The sequence below is a fragment of the Callorhinus ursinus genome, unplaced genomic scaffold (genome assembly GCF_003265705.2).
Source record: "Callorhinus ursinus isolate GAN/ISIS: 27379988/994484 unplaced genomic scaffold, GSC_fseal_2.0 scaffold24, whole genome shotgun sequence".
NCBI classification, from domain to species: Eukaryota; Metazoa; Chordata; class Mammalia; order Carnivora; family Otariidae; genus Callorhinus; species Callorhinus ursinus.
Window position 1 is genome coordinate 9,706,165 of NW_027397086.1, and position 20,122 is coordinate 9,726,286.

At 41.3% G+C, this 20,122-nt stretch overlaps 2 protein-coding genes across 12 annotated transcripts in view; both read left to right on the forward strand.

Moving 5' to 3' along the window:
* The window catches only part of GGTA1 (glycoprotein alpha-galactosyltransferase 1 (inactive)), a 54,677-nt gene extending 49,572 nt beyond the window's left edge, over positions 1–5,105 (forward strand). For all 7 annotated transcript variants that reach the window (XM_025888728.2, XM_025888730.2, XM_025888729.2 and 4 more), the window contains one exon: positions 1,699–5,105. In XM_025888728.2, coding sequence (XP_025744513.1) covers positions 1,699–2,392 — 694 coding nt within the window. In that variant the 3' untranslated portion in view covers positions 2,393–5,105. The remainder of the gene's footprint in view (positions 1–1,698) is intronic.
* A 704-nt stretch (positions 5,106–5,809) lies between these two features.
* The window catches only part of LOC112836341 (N-acetyllactosaminide alpha-1,3-galactosyltransferase-like), a 30,581-nt gene continuing 16,268 nt past the window's right edge, over positions 5,810–20,122 (forward strand). The window contains exons 1-8 of one of the 5 annotated variants that reach the window (XM_073905809.1): positions 5,810–6,147; positions 9,936–9,970; positions 10,059–10,128; positions 11,835–11,920; positions 12,703–12,735; positions 13,149–13,271; positions 15,087–15,140; positions 19,293–19,427. In XM_073905809.1, the coding sequence (XP_073761910.1) occupies positions 9,954–9,970; positions 10,059–10,128; positions 11,835–11,920; positions 12,703–12,735; positions 13,149–13,271; positions 15,087–15,140; positions 19,293–19,427 (518 nt within the window). In that variant the 5' untranslated portion in view covers positions 5,810–6,147; positions 9,936–9,953. Of the gene's footprint in view, positions 6,148–9,933; positions 9,971–10,057; positions 11,921–12,702; positions 12,736–13,148; positions 13,272–15,086; positions 15,141–19,292; positions 19,428–20,122 lie in introns of those variants that run through there. The other 4 variants (XM_025887980.2, XM_073905808.1, XM_025887979.2 and 1 more) reach the window with 4 other exon arrangements.

The window sequence follows — 20,122 nt, forward strand, 5'->3', positions numbered from 1 at the left end:
TGCACTCCTTGGTATTTATTAGCCAGAGGAGTTGAAAACTTATGTCTATACAAAAAACTGCACACAGATGTTTATACCAGCTTTACTGATAACTGCCAAAACTTGGAAGCAACCAAGATGTCCTTCAGTAGGTGAGTGGATAAATAAACTGTAACATCTAGAATATTATCAGTGCTAAAAAGAAATGCGCTATCAAGCCATGCAGACGTGGACGAACCTTAAATGCATGTTAACTTAGTGAAAGAAACCAATCTAAAAAGACTGCATACTATATGATTCCAACTAGGTGACATTCTAGAAAAGGCAAAGCTATGGAGACAGTGAAAAGCAGGGATGGGATGGGGTTCGGGGAGAGGTATGGATGAACAGGCAGAACACAGGATTTTTAGGGCAGTGAAAATACTCTGTATAATACCATACATAGTGACAGATACATATTGCTACACATCTGTCCAAATCCATAGAATGTACAACTCCAAGAGTGAATCTTAACGTAAACGGTGGAGTGATAATGATATGTCAGTGTAGGTTCATGGATTGCACGGCTTGTATCACCCTGATGCTGGAAATTGGTAGCGGGGGAAAGCTGTTGGGAGGGAGGGGGTGCAGTGGGTACATCTGAACAATGAATTGGTGTTTGGGCTAATCAATGGGAGGCTCACAGGGTGAATATGTAATATAGAAGGATATCTATGCCCTACAACCCATTCCCTGGGTCCCAGAAGAGGATATGAGAATAGTGGTGGTTAGGCTTAATACGTCCCCAAAGGACCCAAGGGTCATGTCACCCTTGCATCTGGTAGGACAGCAGCAACACTGGGTATATCTGAATATTAGTGCCCCCTGATGTTGGTCAGCGGGTACAGACTTCCAGTTATAAGATGAGTAAGTTCTGGGGATCTAATGTATATCCTGGTGATTATAGTTAATAATACTGTTATTATACACTTGAAAGTTGTTAAGAGAATAGATCTCAAATGTTCTCATCACAAAAAAGAAACAGTAGTTATGTGACATGATGGGGGTATTAGCTAATGCTATAGTGGTAATCATTTTGTAATATATAAGTGTATCAAATCAACTCTTTGTATACCTTAAACTTACACGATGTTATATGTCAATTATCTCAGTGAAACTGAAGGAAAAATATCTAGCACCCACTTTGCCTGCCCAGAGTCTGAACCAACAGATAAATAAGACAAAGGGCTAAGCAAAGCAGATGATGTGAATGTCATGTTCATTGCAGTTAAAGAGGGTACTGGAGAATGCGGCTTCTGTCTGCAGACCCTAGGCTTCCTGATATTGAACCGCGGAAGTAGAAAGATTAGGTATCCAGGCTTCCAGACGCAGAGTAGGACCTGTTCCACTAGGCTCACTTCAAGGCCCCAAGACAGCACAGGCTGTCTTCAACTGGCTGGTGGCCATTTCCAAGAGTGAGAGTGGTGGGGGTAGGGCTGCAAATGCCCTGTCGCTCTTCCAACATCAGCAGGTAAGTCACTCCTCCTCCCCAAAGTGGAGCGAATGAATGGTGGAAAGCAGCCAGGAATGTTCCCCTATCAGATGTGGAAAACACATGTCTGGGATGGGGAAAATCATTCCTCCCCTACACTGTCAAACACAGACAAGATGATTAGAAGAGCACGTAGTCTTCCGCACAAATCCCAGCTGTTACATTTGTCCTGTTCTTCTTTGTTTCAGATACATCGAGCATTACTTGGAGGAGTTCTTAATATCTGCCAATAGGTACTTCATGGTTGGCCACAGAGTCATATTTTATATCATGGTAGACGATGTCTCCAGGATGCCCTTGATAGAGCTGGGTCCTCTGCGTTCCTTCAAAGTTTTTGAGATTGAGCCTGAGAAGAGGTGGCAGGACGTCAGCATGATGCGTATGAAGACCATTGGGGAGCACATTGTGGCCCACATCCGGCATGAAGTGGACTTCCTCTTCTGCATGGATGTGGACCAGGTCTTCCAAGATAGCTTTGGAGTGGAGACCCTGGGCCAGTCAGTGGCTCAGCTGCAGGCCTGGTGGTACAAGGCAGATCCCAATGAGTTTACCTATGAGAGGCGGAAGGAGTCTGCAGCCTACATTCCATTTGGCCAGGGGGATTTTTATTACCATGCAGCCATTTTTGGAGGAACACCCACTCAGGTCCTAAACATCACCCAGGAGTGCTTCAAGGGAATCCTTCAGGATAAGAAAAATGACATAGAAGCTGAGTGGCATGATGAAAGTCACCTAAACAAGTATTTCCTTCTCAACAAACCCACTAAAATCTTATCCCCAGAATACTGCTGGGATTATCACATAGGCCTGCCTTCAGATATTAAGACTGTCAAGATATCTTGGCAGACAAAAGAGTATAATTTGGTTAGAAATAATATCTGACTTTAAACTGTGCCAGTAGGTTTCTGAATTTGAGAGAGTATGATTCTGGCAACTTTCTCAGAAGAGTAACACTTAACTTTTAAACAATACTAACAAAACACCAATACAGCAAATATTTGCTCTTCTTCCTTATAACTTCGAACCTTGCAGTATGGGAGAATGAACCTATGGTGATCAGATGTAAATTCCCAGTGATTTCTTATTTTTTTGGGTTTGGGGAAAATACTATCAACTGAACCAAAAATAAAAAATAAAAAAAGTTGACACAACAAAAAGCCAGAAACACTCTGCACGTGCCGGATAATGTACTGGAGAAAAGGGTGCTAAGGAAGTGTTTGGCAACAAGATCCAGTTGTGGGGGGTCATCCCCTTGACTTCATTGTCCTTGCTGAGTTGCTTGGCAGCAGAACTCTTGAGTAAGGACACAGTCCCCCTTGGCAATCCTCAGATGGTTTCAGTAGCAGACTGCTTCAGGCCATTGGCTGTCCATGTTCTTTTCCCATCAGGAAAATGGCATTTGGCTTCTGTACAGAAGATTGGTGGAGATTCCCAGTGGACATCATGGTGGTGAAGGTTTGGAGTCCCAGGGAATGTGAATGAGCCAGTGGGGGCTCAGCATGGAGTGAAAACAAAAGACTGAAAGTGAGTTTGCCCTGAAGTGGCAGAGAGTGGGAAAAGAGGAGCCACCCCTGAGGGGCTCAGGGTACGGGGCTGGTGCTTAAACACAGCACGGATCCAGGTGCTGAGTGGGAGGCCATGTGGGCGATCTCCGGCCTCCTCAGACCCACAACAACCAGAGCGGTGGGGGCTGGCATGGAAGATGCTTCTTGTTTTGCCCAAGTCACTTTTAGTCTGCCGGACTCTGCCACTTGTGTGTCTTCAGTTCTGTGGCCGGAGGAAGTGGATGGTGTCAGAGAAGGCAAAGGCCCATGGTGGACTGAAGAGGCTGGCTAGGAGTTCCACTTTCCAAACCTGGGCTTCATGACAATCAGTCGTCAACGTGTCCTGCGGCTGCCTGCTCTAACCCTCAGGGGCCCCCAGCCCATCATGCCCCAAAGTGGAGGGCTGACAATCCAGGAGTGGACCGGATTGGAAAAACCCTCTCCTTTTCCCCTGCCCCGTCTGCGCTAAAGCAGTGGAACAACCAGATATGGTGAATAAAGTGGATAATTGCTTTTATATCACAAGCAGAAGGGATGGCGATGGGAGATCCAGTCCTCATGACTGAACATCTTAACATACAGTTCCCTTCTCTAAGAGAAGCTCGGAAATCCTACATATTCTTTAAAGTTAAGCGATTCAGTGTCAAGGAAGTTGGGAGGCAACATCTACTTAGGCAGGTATATTTATACTTCGCTTGTATTCCAGTTTGGGTCATTTTGTTTCCATTTTTAAGTGATGGATTTGAAGAGCCACTGCCCTGGCTGCACAGTGGGCGCAATGGGCTTATGTGATCCAAATGAAACCCACATTTTTTCCTACCATTTCACTGTGTCTCCTACTCTTTAGTCCTTGCCAAAAAAATCTCCCAACCTAGCAAAACCAAACCAAACCAACAAAAATCCTGAAGAAGTGGACTTCGTGAAAGAAAACGGAGACCGCATGTCAGTTAGGATGCTGCCTCTCCAGGATTCAAGTTTTCTGGGATCCATTCTGGAGTAGAGACAGTTGAGCATTTAAGTCCTACACCAAAGAAATGATCTATCTTAAAAGATTAGGGGAAAGGGTTGATGTTTACTTTTGAGGGAATCTTCATTTCTTTTTATTCGTTTAAATTTAAATCCCAAATGAACAAACTCAAGATCTCATGAGTAGTTATTCTTAAACATTGGAAAAAAACAGTAATAAAATTCCTGATTCACAACTGAATAAATTATTTTCTCAGTAGATTCTGGTCTGGTCATGGATTGTGCACTTCCTCCCAAAGATGTTCAGAATCGTCCACTACACAATTTTACATTCTTAGACTCCAAAAAGTCCTGAGGTCCTTCTAAAAATGTGTTCACTGTTATGAAGAGAGAAGATGGTTGAAAGTCCCAAACTTTCAAAACAACAAATGCTTATGGAGAGCTTTTCCAAAGTGGTGCATTGAAGTAATTAACTGCCCATGAAGGAACCAGAAAGAAAAGGCTTGCCCCTGAAGCCTAGGGTGGGGCGCGAGGGCAGAGGGAAAAAAACAGTGTCATAACTACATCTGGGGCTTATTAGTTCTGACCTCTGGGGAATATATGTGGCCCAGGGGGCCCTGGGAAAAGGCTGGACTTCCAGCAAAGTCAGGGCGGGTAGATTTGTAATAAATAGATGAGAGGTGACAAGACTGATGGAGTGCGGTGCACTAGATACACAACAGGGCATCGTTCCCTCATTAGAATTATTTTCATTTTATAGATGAGCAAAGTGATGTTCAGAAAGGTTAGCCACCTGGCTAGAAAATGACCGAGCTGAAGCTCAAACCAGAGAAGCCTACAAGGATAGATGTGTTGACACCATACATCTGAAAGGGCCATGTTTCATATCAAGGAAAATGCAACTTTACAGAAGGATCTTGTAAAGGGGCATTTTTGCCATAAGAATTAATATTTTAAAAACTAGATACATCCCGAAGCCTGTTGTACTATTTCCCACTTTTTGTGTACTAAACCTGCCCTAAATGCATTAAATTAGTTAAAATGGATCATGCAAAAAAAAAAATAAAAGACTGTGATCATTCTTATCTTTACTTTGTGGATGCAGGGCTGATACAAGCCCTGTGGGCACACACTAGCTGTTGTGTCAAGGCAGCACGATTGGGCGGGGGGGGGGGGACAGGTGAAAGAGACAAGCCACGCCTCCACCTTCCACTCCACATCTAATCTGGGGGTCACATGCAGCTGGAAGGGGACACGTTTCTTTAAGCCCTGAAGGGCCTTAACTTCTCTTGTCCTTCTTGGAATGATGCGTCTTTGATGTCTCCCAGCCAAAGTCACCATGTGATTTACCAATAAGGGAATCATGGTTATGGCAATACTTATAAGTATTTATTAAATGCACTGCTTGTTAAATGTGCCTTATATAAATGAGTAACAGAGGCACAATAGCATACTAACACGTAAAAGGTCATAGAAAGCATGAATACATAACATACCAATGCATACTTTTTAAGGCGAGGGAAAGCAGGGTTAAGTGAGGATCCATTGGTCAAAGCCTCAGATCTATAAGGGTGATGACTAGAACTCGCATCCAGGACTTTCTGATTCTAAATCCTTTGCTCTTTTCACAGCTCCTGTCTGCTTCCCTCACTCTCTCTTTCACATCTGTGCAAGCGTGCATACATGCACACACACACATTTTAGTCATCTTGTTTTTGAGAAATTTGAGAACACCCAAGGAATCAATACCAAAAGCTCTCAATTCCTCTATTAGGCACTAAAGAGAGAAAACTTAGTTGACCAAAACCTCTCAGAATGCAGGTCTAAAGCCATCATAGCGCCATGTTGGAGAGGCAGGCAAATGAAACGTGAGCGATACGGGGTCCAGGGAAGCATGGAGGAAGGAAGGACGAAGCTGCCTCGGAGGGGCTGACTCTGAGCTTTAGAAGAAGAGAAGGGGGTAACTGAGGAGTGGAGCTGGAAGGAGGTTTCAGAGCGAGGAGCAGCAGATGTAAAGCACAGAGGGCTGCCAGGAGACCTTCCCAGAGACCCACACAAATGGTGCTGGGGCCTTGGCACTGGCTGAAATCAGCTGGCAGAGCCCATGTGGAAAGCAGAAAAGACCACGTGAGTACTTTGGCTGGTTGAGGACTCCACATTTGCCTGCCATTTGTAGCTCTCTTTCTCCCCTCACAGCAATGCCGGGGATCCTTGATGGAGTCTACGTGATTTCCATGGAAACTGGTGCCATGGTTGGACCCAGGGATCCAGACTAAGCAAATCAACACTTTCCATCTCCTTGGTGGCAATGATTGATTTGGGGATGGGCAGGTGACCTAAACTAGTCCACTCAAAGTGAATCTCCGGTCCTTTCAGGAAATGAGGAAGCATGTAGTATTAGGAACTTGACCACGGGAAGGTCAGCCTTAGGATGGAACAAGGATGCTGAAGGAAATACTGTTCTTGATGACAAGCCTGAGTCACTGAAGCCTGCACTGCCTGTGGGCTTTTCAAATGTATGAGTCACATTATTAAGTCAGTTGGAAATGGGCTTTCTCTTATAACTGAAAAATATCCCCATTGAACCCTTCTAGAATTGTTCCTGAAAGGCAGGTCCACAGTCTGCCTTTGCATCAGTCCCAGCCCCCCACTACAACTCAGAGGCACTGCTTAGCTCATACCTACTGAATGGATGAATGAATGAATGATCACATCCACTCCCACCATACTTAATAAGAAGTAATTGTTTTTCATTAAATTTTGATTGTGGACTCTATGTCCTACCACAGAGCGGATACTTTCATATCTGGCACTTGGAATATTTCCTCCTGTGTGTAGTACATAGCATGAGGACTCAGGAATTGCAGCCGGGGCTTCAGGCTCTAACCTGGTGCCATAATCTACTGGGTTCAGTGCTGCTTAAGGTCAGTGAGGCAGGGACCAATTGGCTTCATCAGTGTGGAGCAGTGGTTCTCAACCAGGATGACTTTGCACCACACCCCCCGCCGCCCGCCCTGACCCCAGGGACATTTGGCAATGTCTAAAGATATTGTTGGCTGTCACAGCTGGGGGGCGGGGAATGCTACTCACATCTAGTGGGTAGAGGCCGGGGATGCAGCTAAATGTCCTACAATGCACAGGACAGCCCCCGCAATAACGATCTGGCTCAAAATGTCAATAGTGATGAGGTTGAGAAACCGTGGTGTAAAGTTCCTTTGGACTTCATTAAGGAAGAAACACTGGGGAGTCAACATGTATAATACCCAGTGGCCTATCCCCTAGGGAGAGTCCCTGATGGGTGTCAAGAGCCTTAAACTCACCTCTTACTCCTGGAACATTCACAGCTAAAACAGAAGCAGTTCCCTATACTGGACACTAGAGGGCAGGGATTTCCAAAGATTATACTTCTCCAAAGCAACTGCAGTGATTAAAAACATTCCTCTCTGGATCTGGTAAAGACCACACATTTATAGAAATAGATATGAATAAATGCAAATAGCTATAAATATCTAAAGAATGTGGCTGTGAAAAATCAGCCAAAGTTAGAACATACTTTTAGTGAGGTGACTGTAACTGTTCAGAATAAAACGTGGTTATGCTAGCTAGGTATTTTAGTTACAAATATTTTCATTGCTGGGGTGCCAGGGTGGCTCAGTTGGTTGGGTTTCTGATTTAGGCTCAGGTCATTATCTTGGGGTCCTGGGGTCTAGCCCTGTATCAGGCTCTGTGCTCAGCAGGGAGTCTGCTTGTCCTTCTGCCTCTGCCCCCACCCCCTCCTGCTAATGCGCATACTCTCTCTCAAATAAATAAATAAAATCTTTAAAAAAATATTTTGATTGTAAGGAACAGGCATCCCCCTTAAGCTGTCTAAATCTGAAAGGGAGATTTTTGGGAAGCTATTTTTCGGGAGGGAAAGTTCCACTGAATACAAGAGAGAGTTGATAACCAGACAGTAGTATACTGAAGCTGGTTTATGCCTGCTTGTTTCCCAACTCCCTGTGCAGGGACTTCACTGTGATAGCTTGATATGGGCCACACTGGGAGTACTGACACCATGGGAATCAGCAAACCCTGGAAATCAGGGCTCTTTTCCCTTTCCTTTTCCATTTTTCTTTTTTAGGAGTTGGTTGTGTAAAAATTTTCCAGCACATCACTATAGCCAGGCCATGAGCAAGAGCCAGGGAAGTTCTAAGGGCTTCAACAGCTAAAAATTGTGAACTCTCCCTAGGGGTCTGTCAATATGGCTCAGCCCCAACTATTTCTAGACTCAGGGTTTCTTTTCTTTTCTTTTTTTTTTTTTTAAGATTTTATTTATTTATTTGACAGAGACACAGCGAGAGAGGGAACACAAGCGGGGGGAGTGGGAGAGGGAGAAGCAGGCTTCCCACGGAGCAGAGAGCCCGAAGCGGGGCTCGATCCCAGGACCCTGAGATCATGACCTGAGCCGAAGGCAGATGCTTAACGACTGAGCCACCCAGGTGCCTCTCTGTTCCCTTTTTTTAAAAAAAAAATTCTTGTGCTGTTTCCCTGTTTACTGTAACCACACCTTCTTAATAGTAAGCCATCTCAAACACTTCCTGAGAGTAGATGGGCTTTCAATATTATTATGCCGTTCATGCCTTACCATCTTATTTGTCCAACCAGAGGACAATGTACCCCCAGGCTTCCCACTCTTTCCCCTCCTCTGGAATGCCCCCAACTTGGAGAGACTGTCATAATGACAGAGTGTGAAAACTTCTGAATGTGGGTGGCTAAGGTGGCTTCTGATTGCAGTTTAAATGTAAATGGATTTTCATTTCCTCTCTTTTTCACATAAGATGATTAACATTGATTTTATCCTTCATTTCACTGAACTTTTCTTCTAGAGTATACAATCCATTTGTAAGCCCATCCACTAACATCCTCATTTCAAATACAATACTTTCAAAGTTCTAGAATGTCCATTTTTAGAATTTTTTATTGTTATGTTAATCACCATACATTACATCATCAGTTTTTGATGTAGTGTTCCATGAGTCATTGTTTGTGCATAACACCCAGTGCTCCACGCAGAACGTGCCCTCCTTAATACCCATCACCAGGCTAACCCATCCCCCCACCCCCCTCCCCTCTAGAACCCTCAGTTTGTTTCTCAGAGTCCATCGTCTCTAATGGTTCATCTCTCCCTCCGATTTACTCCCCTTCTAGAATGTCCATTTTTAAACAGCTTTCCTCTGTTCATTTGTTTTGACCAAGCTTTCCATTAAATCCTCAAACATTTTTATAATAGTTCCTTTAAAGTCCTTGGTTACCACTTTCAACATCTGATTTATATTGGGGTCTTGTTCTCTTCAGTATGGGTCACATATTCCTGTTTCTTTGCATGTCTAGGAATTTTCCAAAATGTCTACCTGACATTATAGATGACATGTAGAGACTCTGGATTCTGTTATTTTCCTCTAAAGACTGTTGATTTTTGTTTGGACAGATAGTTAACTGGGCTGGACTCAAATTCCAAACTCCATTTATCCTGCAGGGAGCATTGGCGGAAATTGCTCAATTTCAGATGTTGCTATTTCCTAGGGAAACTGCAGTTTTTCCTAAGCATGGACAGTTTAGTTGTCCTCCAGGGTTTAAGTCAGAGTTTCTATGCAGATTTTGGGGTACCCCATTCTGTGTTTTCCTCTTTCTGTTTTCTACATTATTTTTTAGCCTTCTTTACATGTACGAATTTCATCCTCTGACCGCTCATGTCTTTCTCTGTGAGTTCTAGCCACCCAACTCTGTGTGAATTGGGAGGTAACCTCAGATGAAAAGTTGTATAAATGTAAATTTTACCTGATACACTTCCCTCCTTTCAAGGATCAACTGGTTTTGTTCCATCTCTTTTGCCTTCAAATAGTTTTATTTAATATTTATTTTATTTTCCTTTCCAGGACTTATGACTGTCATCTATGCGAGCATTAGTCTGGTATTATCTACTTTCCTATGACTCAAAACATTCTAATTCTGTATTAATTTAACTATCCTTCTTCACCATTCCCCATTTTTTCTTCTAGGAAGAATGGAGATCAACAGAAAACTTCTAATATTAATAATAGATTTTATTTCCTGTATGGATCACATATGGTATGTATTATTTAGGTCACTGTAAACCACTGTTGAGTAGTAATGGCTTAATTATTAATTTCTTAATGGTGTCTTTCAATGAGCAAAAGTTTTCTAATTATAATAAAGTATAATTTATCATTTTTTTAGTTGTTGTTTTCTGTCACCTTCTAAGGGACCTTTATCTATCCCCAGGTTAGAAAGATATCCTCCTATGTTTTTCTCTAAAAGCTTGTGGCTTTAGCTTTTATGCTTACATCTATAATGCATTTTGAATTAACTTTTGGTATGTGTCATATACACACAACATAGGTGAGTTGCAAAACCCTGAGTGGAAAAAAAAATGCAAAGAATACATGCCATGCAATTCTACTTACATGAAGTTCTACAGCAGGAATAACTCCGCTATGATAATAGAAATCAGAACACCGGTTTCCTGGATGGGAGAGAGTAGTGACACAAAGGGGCACAAGAAAAAAGTTACTGGGGTCATGGAGACATCCTGTATCTTAACTGAAGTGGTATTTACATAGACATGGACATGTGTAAAAAACCCAATGAGCTGTACACTTAAATTGCATGTGTTTTACTTCATGTAAATTGTACTTCAATTAAAAATGTATTATAAAAAAAATCCCAAGTAAGGAAAAGAACTTCAATGATCCTATGTTTTTTTTCCCTAAATGGGACAAAATCTAGTCCCTTGGTATTGACAAAGAGAAGCTACTGGCATATGAATTGTTATGATTACAAGTATCTAATTCTTTCATCATCAAAAGAGAATCTGATGACATCATCACTCCCAGAAGACTGAAATAATAAACAGGTAAACTGGGCAGTGCCGTAGAACCAATGCCAGGTTATCTGATTCATGATTTTTCAAAGGTCTCAGAATGTCCTGCTTGAAAACAGCCCACTTGAGATTTTCCACATGTCTTCCCAAACCACCATACTGTAAATATTAAGTCTCTAAGGAAGAAACTACATAAAAGTCCTATGTGATCTTAGGAAAACAAAAGGTAAGAGTTTGTCCTTAATTTCAACCAAACTGAGCCACATTCAATTCCTTTTCTGCACACAATTTCATAAGTGCATAGACTGAGTATCATAAAGGAGCTTTATAAACTTCATGGCAAAATTCCAAGGTCAAAGTACAAATAATCTAAAAATTATAGTTCAGCCTCTAGCCCATACTTGGAATCAACTTTATATTCAAATACTTTTGAGGAAGAGCATCTATTTTATGCTGTTATTGGTCCTATCACCTATTTGGAATGATCGTCTTCATAATATTAATTCATTAAAAATAAGTTCCTTTACAACTATACCCCTCCTTAAAGTCCAAGTAAGTATTTTCACAATTATCTCTTTTCTTTGGAACCCCACCCTATAAGTTAGGCCGGGAAGTGGCATTTGTATTTTGATTTTCTGTAGGAAAAGCCCTGTGCACTCTAGAAAAGACAAACGAAGGTTGTAAAATCTCTTGCATCAAGGCTGGCTTAGACCAGCTAATGTCCTAGCTAGCTCCCACAAAAAGTGTTCGACTCAACTCTATTTTCATATAGAGAGACATCCAAGGACGAGATGTGCCTCAAATCCTAGTCGATATCTGTTAAATCAGCTGGTTTATGTCATGGGGAATCACAATTCAACACAGCTTATTCTGTATACATTGTGTACACTGTGCTATATTTAATCTACTTTTATCTGTTTCTTTTTCCTCTCAGGAAAGGATGAAATATGGAAGAAAAATAATTCAATTGTTACTATTTTTATTGTTTCTCTGGGCTTTGCACAGACAGTATCATTTCAGGTAATTTTTAAAAAATTAATGAATATTTTATTCTGGGGTTTGGTAAGGATCTAGTTTGTCAGAAAGGTGATAGGCTAACCCCCTGAATAAATAAGCATCCAAATGTATCAATCCAATATACCCAGAAATATCCAAATGGCATTCAGATCTCTCAGCATAAACATAACCGTCAGCATAAAAGTTCTTTGTTTCTAATGTGATCAAAGCTAAACATAATTTTTGTAGGCTCATATGTGTGAGGAGAAGCAATGTAAGCTACCAAGATAGTGACCATGTAATTATGGCAATTAGCAAATGTTAGAGAAACTGCCATTTTTATTTATTTATTTTTTATTTTTTTATTGTTATGTTAATCACCGTATATTATAAATAGGTGGCATCTTTAAGAAACATCCCTAATATTGGTGACTTCCAGTACTATGTATGATATCTGCCCTCCCCATAGTTACATAAGTAGAAAGAATTCATTGGCAATTAGCAAATTCCATTGTTTCAATGATATTAAGTTAGTTCTTCTTTCATTCATAGCTCAAATAATTAGGTTTCCTTTTTTTAAGATATAGCATATGAAGTCCTTAACTGCAGTAATTTTTTTATCACGTTCATTACTGTATCTACCACCAGTAATGTTTGCACATAGCATGTGTCTTAGTCTGTTCGAGCTGCTATCCCTCTGTGCTCTCTCTCTCTCTCAAATAAATAAATAAAATCTTTAAAAAATTAAATGTGGAAACCCTTTGTATAAGTTCAAAAGTAATATAATTATTTTTGTTTATCCTAAGCACAAAGAAACTACAGAAGGTACACCGGTGCTGGTAAGCCTTATTTACAAATATGCTATGACCTCTTCTTTGAGGACAAAACCTGTTGGAGGGCAGTGGGGTATCTGCACGTCCTTGGCTCCTGCAGGCAGGGTAAACCAAAGTAATTTTACAAACATACATTGGAGATGCTCGTGTAAGGTCAGAGGACTAGGAGTACTAGGAGTGAGAAATGGTTGGGGGAAACGTGTGACGGGAGCCAGAACCCAGCTTCCAGGAATCTTGGGTCTTTTAAAGCTCTGGGAAATCACACAGGAGTAAAGTTTTGGTTAAAAGATTCAGGAGATTGTTATTAACCACAGGCCACCTACAAAATCATACTATCAGACCGTACGCAGAGAGGAAAACTTCCTTAAAGATTGTGCAAGACCCCATATCATAATATGTTCTTCAATTTCTCCCTGCAGTCATGGGAACCCACATAGAGAAGTAAAAGAAACTTTCTGGTGCTTGTTGTGTCGAAGAGCCTTATGTCTCTGGTGGTTCCATGGTGCACAACACTCTCACCAGGACCGTGACTCCATATGTGGGTGAGCTGCTCTGTGCATGAAAATAATACAGTAAGATGGTTTTCATGGGCAGGGTATGTTTCCCCTCTATAGAGCCATGGCTAACAGGGGGCAGTAACTCTCAACCACCTGAAAACAAAAGGAAAATCCCTAGACAAAGGTGGGAACATGCAAGGGAAGTCTGCTGCAGCAGAGGCTGGGAGAAAGAATGATTTAATATGTTTTCTGGTAAAATGTACACAATGCAACGCAATCTAACAATCGCTCTATCATTAATATTAGCTCTCCTTAGCATCAGGCTTACACATATGGCCTTAACACACTAATTCTCAGCATCCAAAGGCTTTGCTGTCAATGAGGCAGGTGCCTGTGTAGAAGGTCATGGTCTCAGTCACACCCTGGACACTGCAGTGCTCACTCATGACATACAACTCGGCTCCACAGCTGCCCAATCCCCTCCTGAACTCAGCCCAGGATCAACTCTCCAAAGATAGGCTAGCTAGGGTGCCGTTAGAGCGTGTAGCAGGGAGGAAGTAAGGACTCAGGCCCAACTATTTGTCTTCCCACCTGCTGTGTGACTGTGGACAAGATAATAAAAACTCTTTGTGCCTCAATTTCGTTATCTAGTAAAATGAGGATAATAATAAGGACAACAATACCTATATCATAGAGGTGGATTAAATTAGATAATACTTAGGAAATTATTCCATAAGTATTAGCTATTAATGAAGGGAATCTAACCTCATCCATCAGGCTAGAGTATACTTCCCTTAAGTAGGGATATTTAACAGGAGACCTAAAGGCTATGTGGGAATTAACTGGTTGAAGTCGTGGCGTGTTTAAGGAAATTTAAAGAGGCAAGTGAGTCTGGAAAATTGTCACTGTGGGGCTGGGTAGGAGACGTGGCTGGAACAGTGTGAAGGGTCAGATCCCGCAGAATGTCATGACCATATAAGGAATGTAGATGTGATCCTCAGGACAATGGGAAGCCACCGAACCCTGTTAAACAGAATAATGACATGGGAACCCTGGAGCTTCAGAAACATGACAGTGGAAGCACAGTGGACATATGGAGAATGGGTTGAAAAAGGCCAGTGCAAGGACAGGCAGAGGGGATCACAGTGTTAATTACGGGGGATGGGAATATGGAGGCTCATACTTCTGCCTTGCCAATCCAAGTGATAAGGCAACATATGAAGGGAATATGAAGGGGACCTACTCTGGGGAAGACAGGATGATTTGCACATTAAACATCTTGATCTTGTGGCATCGGCGCAAACTTCAAGTGGAAGACTTCAGAACACAATTGGATGTCTGGGTCTTAAATTCCCAGGAGAAGTCTAGCTGCACATACAAATCTGAAGCCACAGGAAAATGCCTGCACGCATGTCAACTGATCAAACAGAAAGCCGAGGTGAGACCTTCAAACCAAGGGTCCTGAGCAGATAGGATATTTAAGGCCAGAAAGTAGGGTTATATTTCCGTTGCAATAAAAGGGGGGAAATCAGTGCTCAAGATAAATTTGGAGGCAATGTGGCAGAAGATTGAGGGAGCTTTCATGTGATGACAGCTATTTCTCTATCAATGAGAAGAAGGAGAATGAACATTGTGGAAACACATAAAGGTTTCTGGGCAGCCCAGAGGCTGGTAAGTCGAGGTAAGAAATCATGATTTTCCATGCCACTCCCATCAAAGTTCATCATTGCTTTTCATACTGCTTCACGCTTATCTTGCACTTTACATCATATTATAACATAGCCCATGATTTGCTAGACACTCAGTTACCTCAAACTCAAATAGATACTGTGTGATTCTTTGCATTATTCCTCCTGATAGGTTTGTGGATACTCAATCAAAAGAATTAGAGCTATCAGACTGGTTTTCTCCCAGGTAAGAATTCCAAATCAAACACATGTGAGATTGATCCATAGATTGTTCAGAAGTTAACAGATGGCAACAATACTACAAACGGCATTCCAACTGTTGGATGGCAGATGGATCTTTGATTACATTTTAAAAAATAAGCAGTGGCCAAGACGCATTGGGAATGGACATTAGGGCCTACATCCTCCATAAATAAGAGTGTGGGATGACAGAAACCCAAAGGCCCTAAAATTATAGCAGGTCAAAGTGTGAAGGGTATATCTGAGATCTTTTGGTTGATTCTCCTCATTTCACCAATGAGGGAACCATAGCCCAAATCAGATAGATGGGCCATCTGTGCACTTCTCACTTTAATATGGTGGCTTTCCTCTGGCCTCTCTGCCTCTCTCTTCTTACTACACCCACCAGCCTTTCTCCCTGGTGCTGCAGGGTTTCAGGACTTGTCCTAATTAAAACTTTGCAAAGAGATGTCCAGTTAAGATCATGATTGGATAATGGTCTGTGACTCATCCTTCCATGATATCCTAACTTTTATCAGATCGAATCAGGACACAGAAAGCACGCAGATTATTTTAAGAGAGAATTTAATACAAAGAATTGTTAACTAGCATAAAGTTGTTAACTAGGTAACTTGAGCTTAAACTCATGCACTCCACTGTGCTAGTATCTCCGAGCTCTTGAAAGGCCTCTTGGGACAGAGAACCAGCCCTCTAGGGAAGGGTACCATGAGGCTGGGTTTGCAAGTGTTGGAAAAGCTGAAATCTGGATTCAACTGCGGGTCTGGGAAGGAACTGCTAATATGGTGGTGTGGCATTTGAGGGAGCAGGAGGCAGGCAAGGGAGCCCACTGGAAACAGGAAAGAGCAAGTTCCTTTTTCCTCCAGGCTTGTAATTTTCCTCCAGCGTGCCCTCTATTAGCAGAGCCTCACAGGGTGCCCGCTGTGGCTCGCAGAGTCCCAGCTCAGCACAATAAAGCCGAGTATAGTGGGGTGGGTTTAGTTATGGAAAGATGCTAGCTTAAAAACTGGCACAGGATCCCACTAACAAGTAAGGCATATCCTTGTAACTCAGGGTGATGATTCATCCCAACAATTGAACAAAGGAGAAAACCATATAATCATATTTATACCCAAATAAGCTACGGATAAAATTCAACTCCCACTGCATTTCTTTTTCTTTTTCTTTTGTCTTTTTTTTTTTTTTTTGCTTCGAGGCTTCCTTGCTCCTTGCCTGCTTCTCCCTCTACCTGCCTCTCCCTCTGCCTGCCATTCCCCCTGCTCGTGCGTTCTCTCTCTCTGAAATAAATAAATAAAATATTAAAAAAAAAAAAGATTTGTCAATTTTGTTGATATTTTCAAAGAACCAACTTTTGGCTTCATTAATGTTAGCATTTTTTTCCTCTTCCTCTATGTCAGTTGTCTCTGCTCCAGTCTTTATTCTTTGTTCCTTTGCTTGCTTTGGGTTTAGTTTGCTCTTTTTTTCTAGTTCCTTAAGGTGGAAGGTTAGGTTATCATATGATATCTTTCTTCTTTTGTAATATAGATGTTTACAGCTATACATTTCCTTCTGACTATTGCTTTTCACTGCATCCCATAAGTTTTGGTATGTTTTATTTTCGTTTTTATTCATCTCAATGTATTTTTAAATTCCCTTTGTGATTTTTTTCTTGACCCCTTGGTTGTTTAAGAGTGTGTTGTTCAATTTCCACATATTTGTGAAGTTTTCAAATTTTGTTATTGATTTCATTCCATTGTCAATGAACAAGATAGTTTGCATGTTTCCAGCCATCTTAAGTTTATTGAGATTTGCTTTATGGCTTAACATATGATCATTCTGGAAAATGTCCCATGTGTATTTGAGAAGAATATGTATTCTGTTGTTGGTAAAATGTTCTATGTGTATCTGATTCTTTCTTCTGCCTGCTCAAATCTGCTGTTGGGCAAGTTTTTTAGGGCAAGTTTTTGTTTGTTTGTTTGTTTGTTTGTTTGTTTTTTTCAGCTATTATACTTCTCAGCTCCAGAATTTCTATTTGGTTCCTTTTTATAATTTCTATCTTTTTATTCACATTCTCTATTTGTTAAGCTATTGTTCTCCCAGTTTCCTTTAGTTCTTTGTCCATAGTTTTCTTTGGCTTTTTCAGCACATTTAAAATAGTTGGTTTAAAGTCTTGTTTTAGGGCGCCTGGGTGGCTCAGTTGGTTAAGCGACTGCCTCCGGCTCAGGTCATGATCCTGGAGTCCTGGGATCAAGTCCCACATCGGGCTCCCTGCTCAGCAGGGAGTCTGCTTCTCCCTCTGACCCTCTTCCCTCTCGTGCTCTCTATCTCTCACTCTCTCTCTCTCAAATAAATAAATAAAATCTTTAAAAAAAAAAAAAGTCTTGTTTTAGTAAGCCTAATGTCTGGGCTACCCTAGGGACAGTTTCCCTATGAGTGGACCATACATTCTTGTTTCTTTGCATGCCTCATCATTTTTAGTTGAAAACTAGGAATTTTGTGTATTATAGTGTGATCACTTTGGAAGTCAGATTCTCTTACCTCCTAGAGTTGTTTGTCTGTTTAGTGACTTTTCCAAACTATTTTTTAAAGACCATATTCTTTGTCTTGTTTGGTCTGCGAGGTCTCTTTCCTTTAGCTTGTGGTCAGCTAGTGGTTTGACAGAGATACCCTTAAATGACTAGAGCTAGAGTGATGCTGATGGTGGTGGTTGGGGGGTTATTGGAGAAGGAGAAGATGAAGAGATGGAGGCAGAGGGGAAGGGGGAAGAAGAAGAAAAGAAAAGAGAAAAGGAAAGAAGAAGAAGAAAGAAAAGAACCCTTTTACAGTCTTTGAAGATTGGTTCTGTGTTTGGACTCTCCTTCAACACAGCCCAGCTATTTACAACTCTGCCTTAGCCTTCACTTCCTGCTTGCACTGAGTCTAAATATCATCTAGAGGTGAAAGCTTAGGATCTTCAGGGATCTTTTTGGAGCACGTAACCTGCCCTGAACATGTGCATGGATTTCCTAATTCCTTGTTATACATGGGATCTTATCAGGGCCTTTACTTTTCCAAAGAGCTCTCTTCCAGACTTTTCTTCCCCAGGCTTTCAGCACATCTAGTGTTTATCCAACTGTAATTTCTTGCCTCAGTTGGCAGGGGCTTGTTCCTTTTTAAAATGTTTTCAAGGACTGCCCTGCACTTACCCACTTTTCCATTTTGAGAGAGTTCTGAGTTAAGCAAAACAAAGGAAAGCACTAGCAGTCCAGTCCTTTGAGGAACTCTCAGGTCAAAATGAACAAACACAATTCCTTCGGAATTAGATCCACTCTTCTCCTCCAGAAGCAGGTACTCACACTGAGAACATGATTTGCTGTTTTCAATACCACTGCCATACTGGCAGGGAGTTGGTGTAAGGCTAAGTTAAAATACCACAAAGCTTTCCTTCTCCTATTGTGTTGTCATCCTTTTCTTGATTTACCTTTTGCTTGATTGCTCTAAAACTCTGGAAGGTAGCCAAACTTTGGCTACCTTCCAGAGTTTTGACAAAGTTGTTTCTGACAGTATGCAGTAACATTAGCCTGGCAGCATTTTAGAATATGAAACTGGAAAGGTCATTTTTCAAAATATGGTCTCTGAAAATAATTAGTGTCAAAAAGCCTAAGGCCAGGAGATTTTGTCCAAATACAGGAGATATTGCTATTTTAGACTTTGGGTGACATTTTAACTGTGTCCTCAAAGACCTTGGAATCACAGTATAACTAATTTGTAATGTACTTTTGTAATGATCTGGCCATTTCTGAGAAGCTGTTTCTCCAGTCTATCATAACCATCAAAGCTTCGAATTAGGAGTAAGGAAATGCTGCAACCAGACACAGGCTTTATACATTAGTAACATCTACGGCAGTTTTTTTTTTTTTTTTTAACTACTACAGTTTTATTAAAAGATATCTTGGGGTGCCTGGGTGGCTCAGTCGTTAAGCGTCTGCCTTCGGCTCAGGTCATGATCCCAGGGTCCTGGGATCGAGTCCCGCATTGGGCTCCCTGCTCAACAGGAAGCCTGCTTCTCCCTCTCCCACTCCCCCTGCTTGTGTTCCCTCTCTCGCTCTCTCTCTGTCAAATAAATAAATAAAATATTAAAAAAAAAGATATCTTGTTCATAAGTCTTATGTCTTTCTTACAGTGAATACATGAACCTGTCTACCACCAGCTGGTCAGCTCCGGTTGTATGGGATGGCACTTTCAATGAAGAAGTATTGGAAGAGTATTATGAAAAACATAAAATTACTGTGGGATTGACTGTATTTGCTGTAGGAAGGTAGGTAATGCCAAATGTCCTTTACATTCAAGCTTTTTATTGTAGAAAATGGTAGATTATCAATAATCCCACCTCAGGAATCTAGGAAAAGTGGGACAAAATAATGCCAAAGTAAACAGAAGTAGGGAAATAGTAAAGATGAGAACAGAAATCCATGAAACTGAAAACAGAGAAGCCATAGAGAAAAATCAAAAAATCAAAAAGCTTTTTCCTTGAAAAAAAAATCAATAAAATTCACAATCATCCAGGAAGTCTGGCAAAGAAAAAAAAATTGACAAAAATTACAAATATTAGGAAAGAAACAGGGTATATCACCTCAGACCTGGCAGACATCAAAAGGATAATTAGAGAATACTAACTCTACACACATACATTTGAAAACTTAGGTGAAATGGACCTTGAAAACACTATCACAACCCACCCAACGTGAAATTGACCATTTCAATAGCCCTATATCTGTTGAGGAAATAGAATTAATAATTTTATTTTATTTTATTATTTTTTTTTAAAGATTTTATTTATTTTTATTTTGAGAGAGAGAATGAGATAGATAGAGAGAGCGAGAGGGGGGAGTCAGAGGGAGGAGCAGACTCCCTGCTGAGCAGGGAGCCCGATGCGGGACTCGATCCCGGGACTCCAGGATCATGACCTGAGCCGAAGGCAGTTGCTTAACCAACTGAGCCACCCAGGCTCCC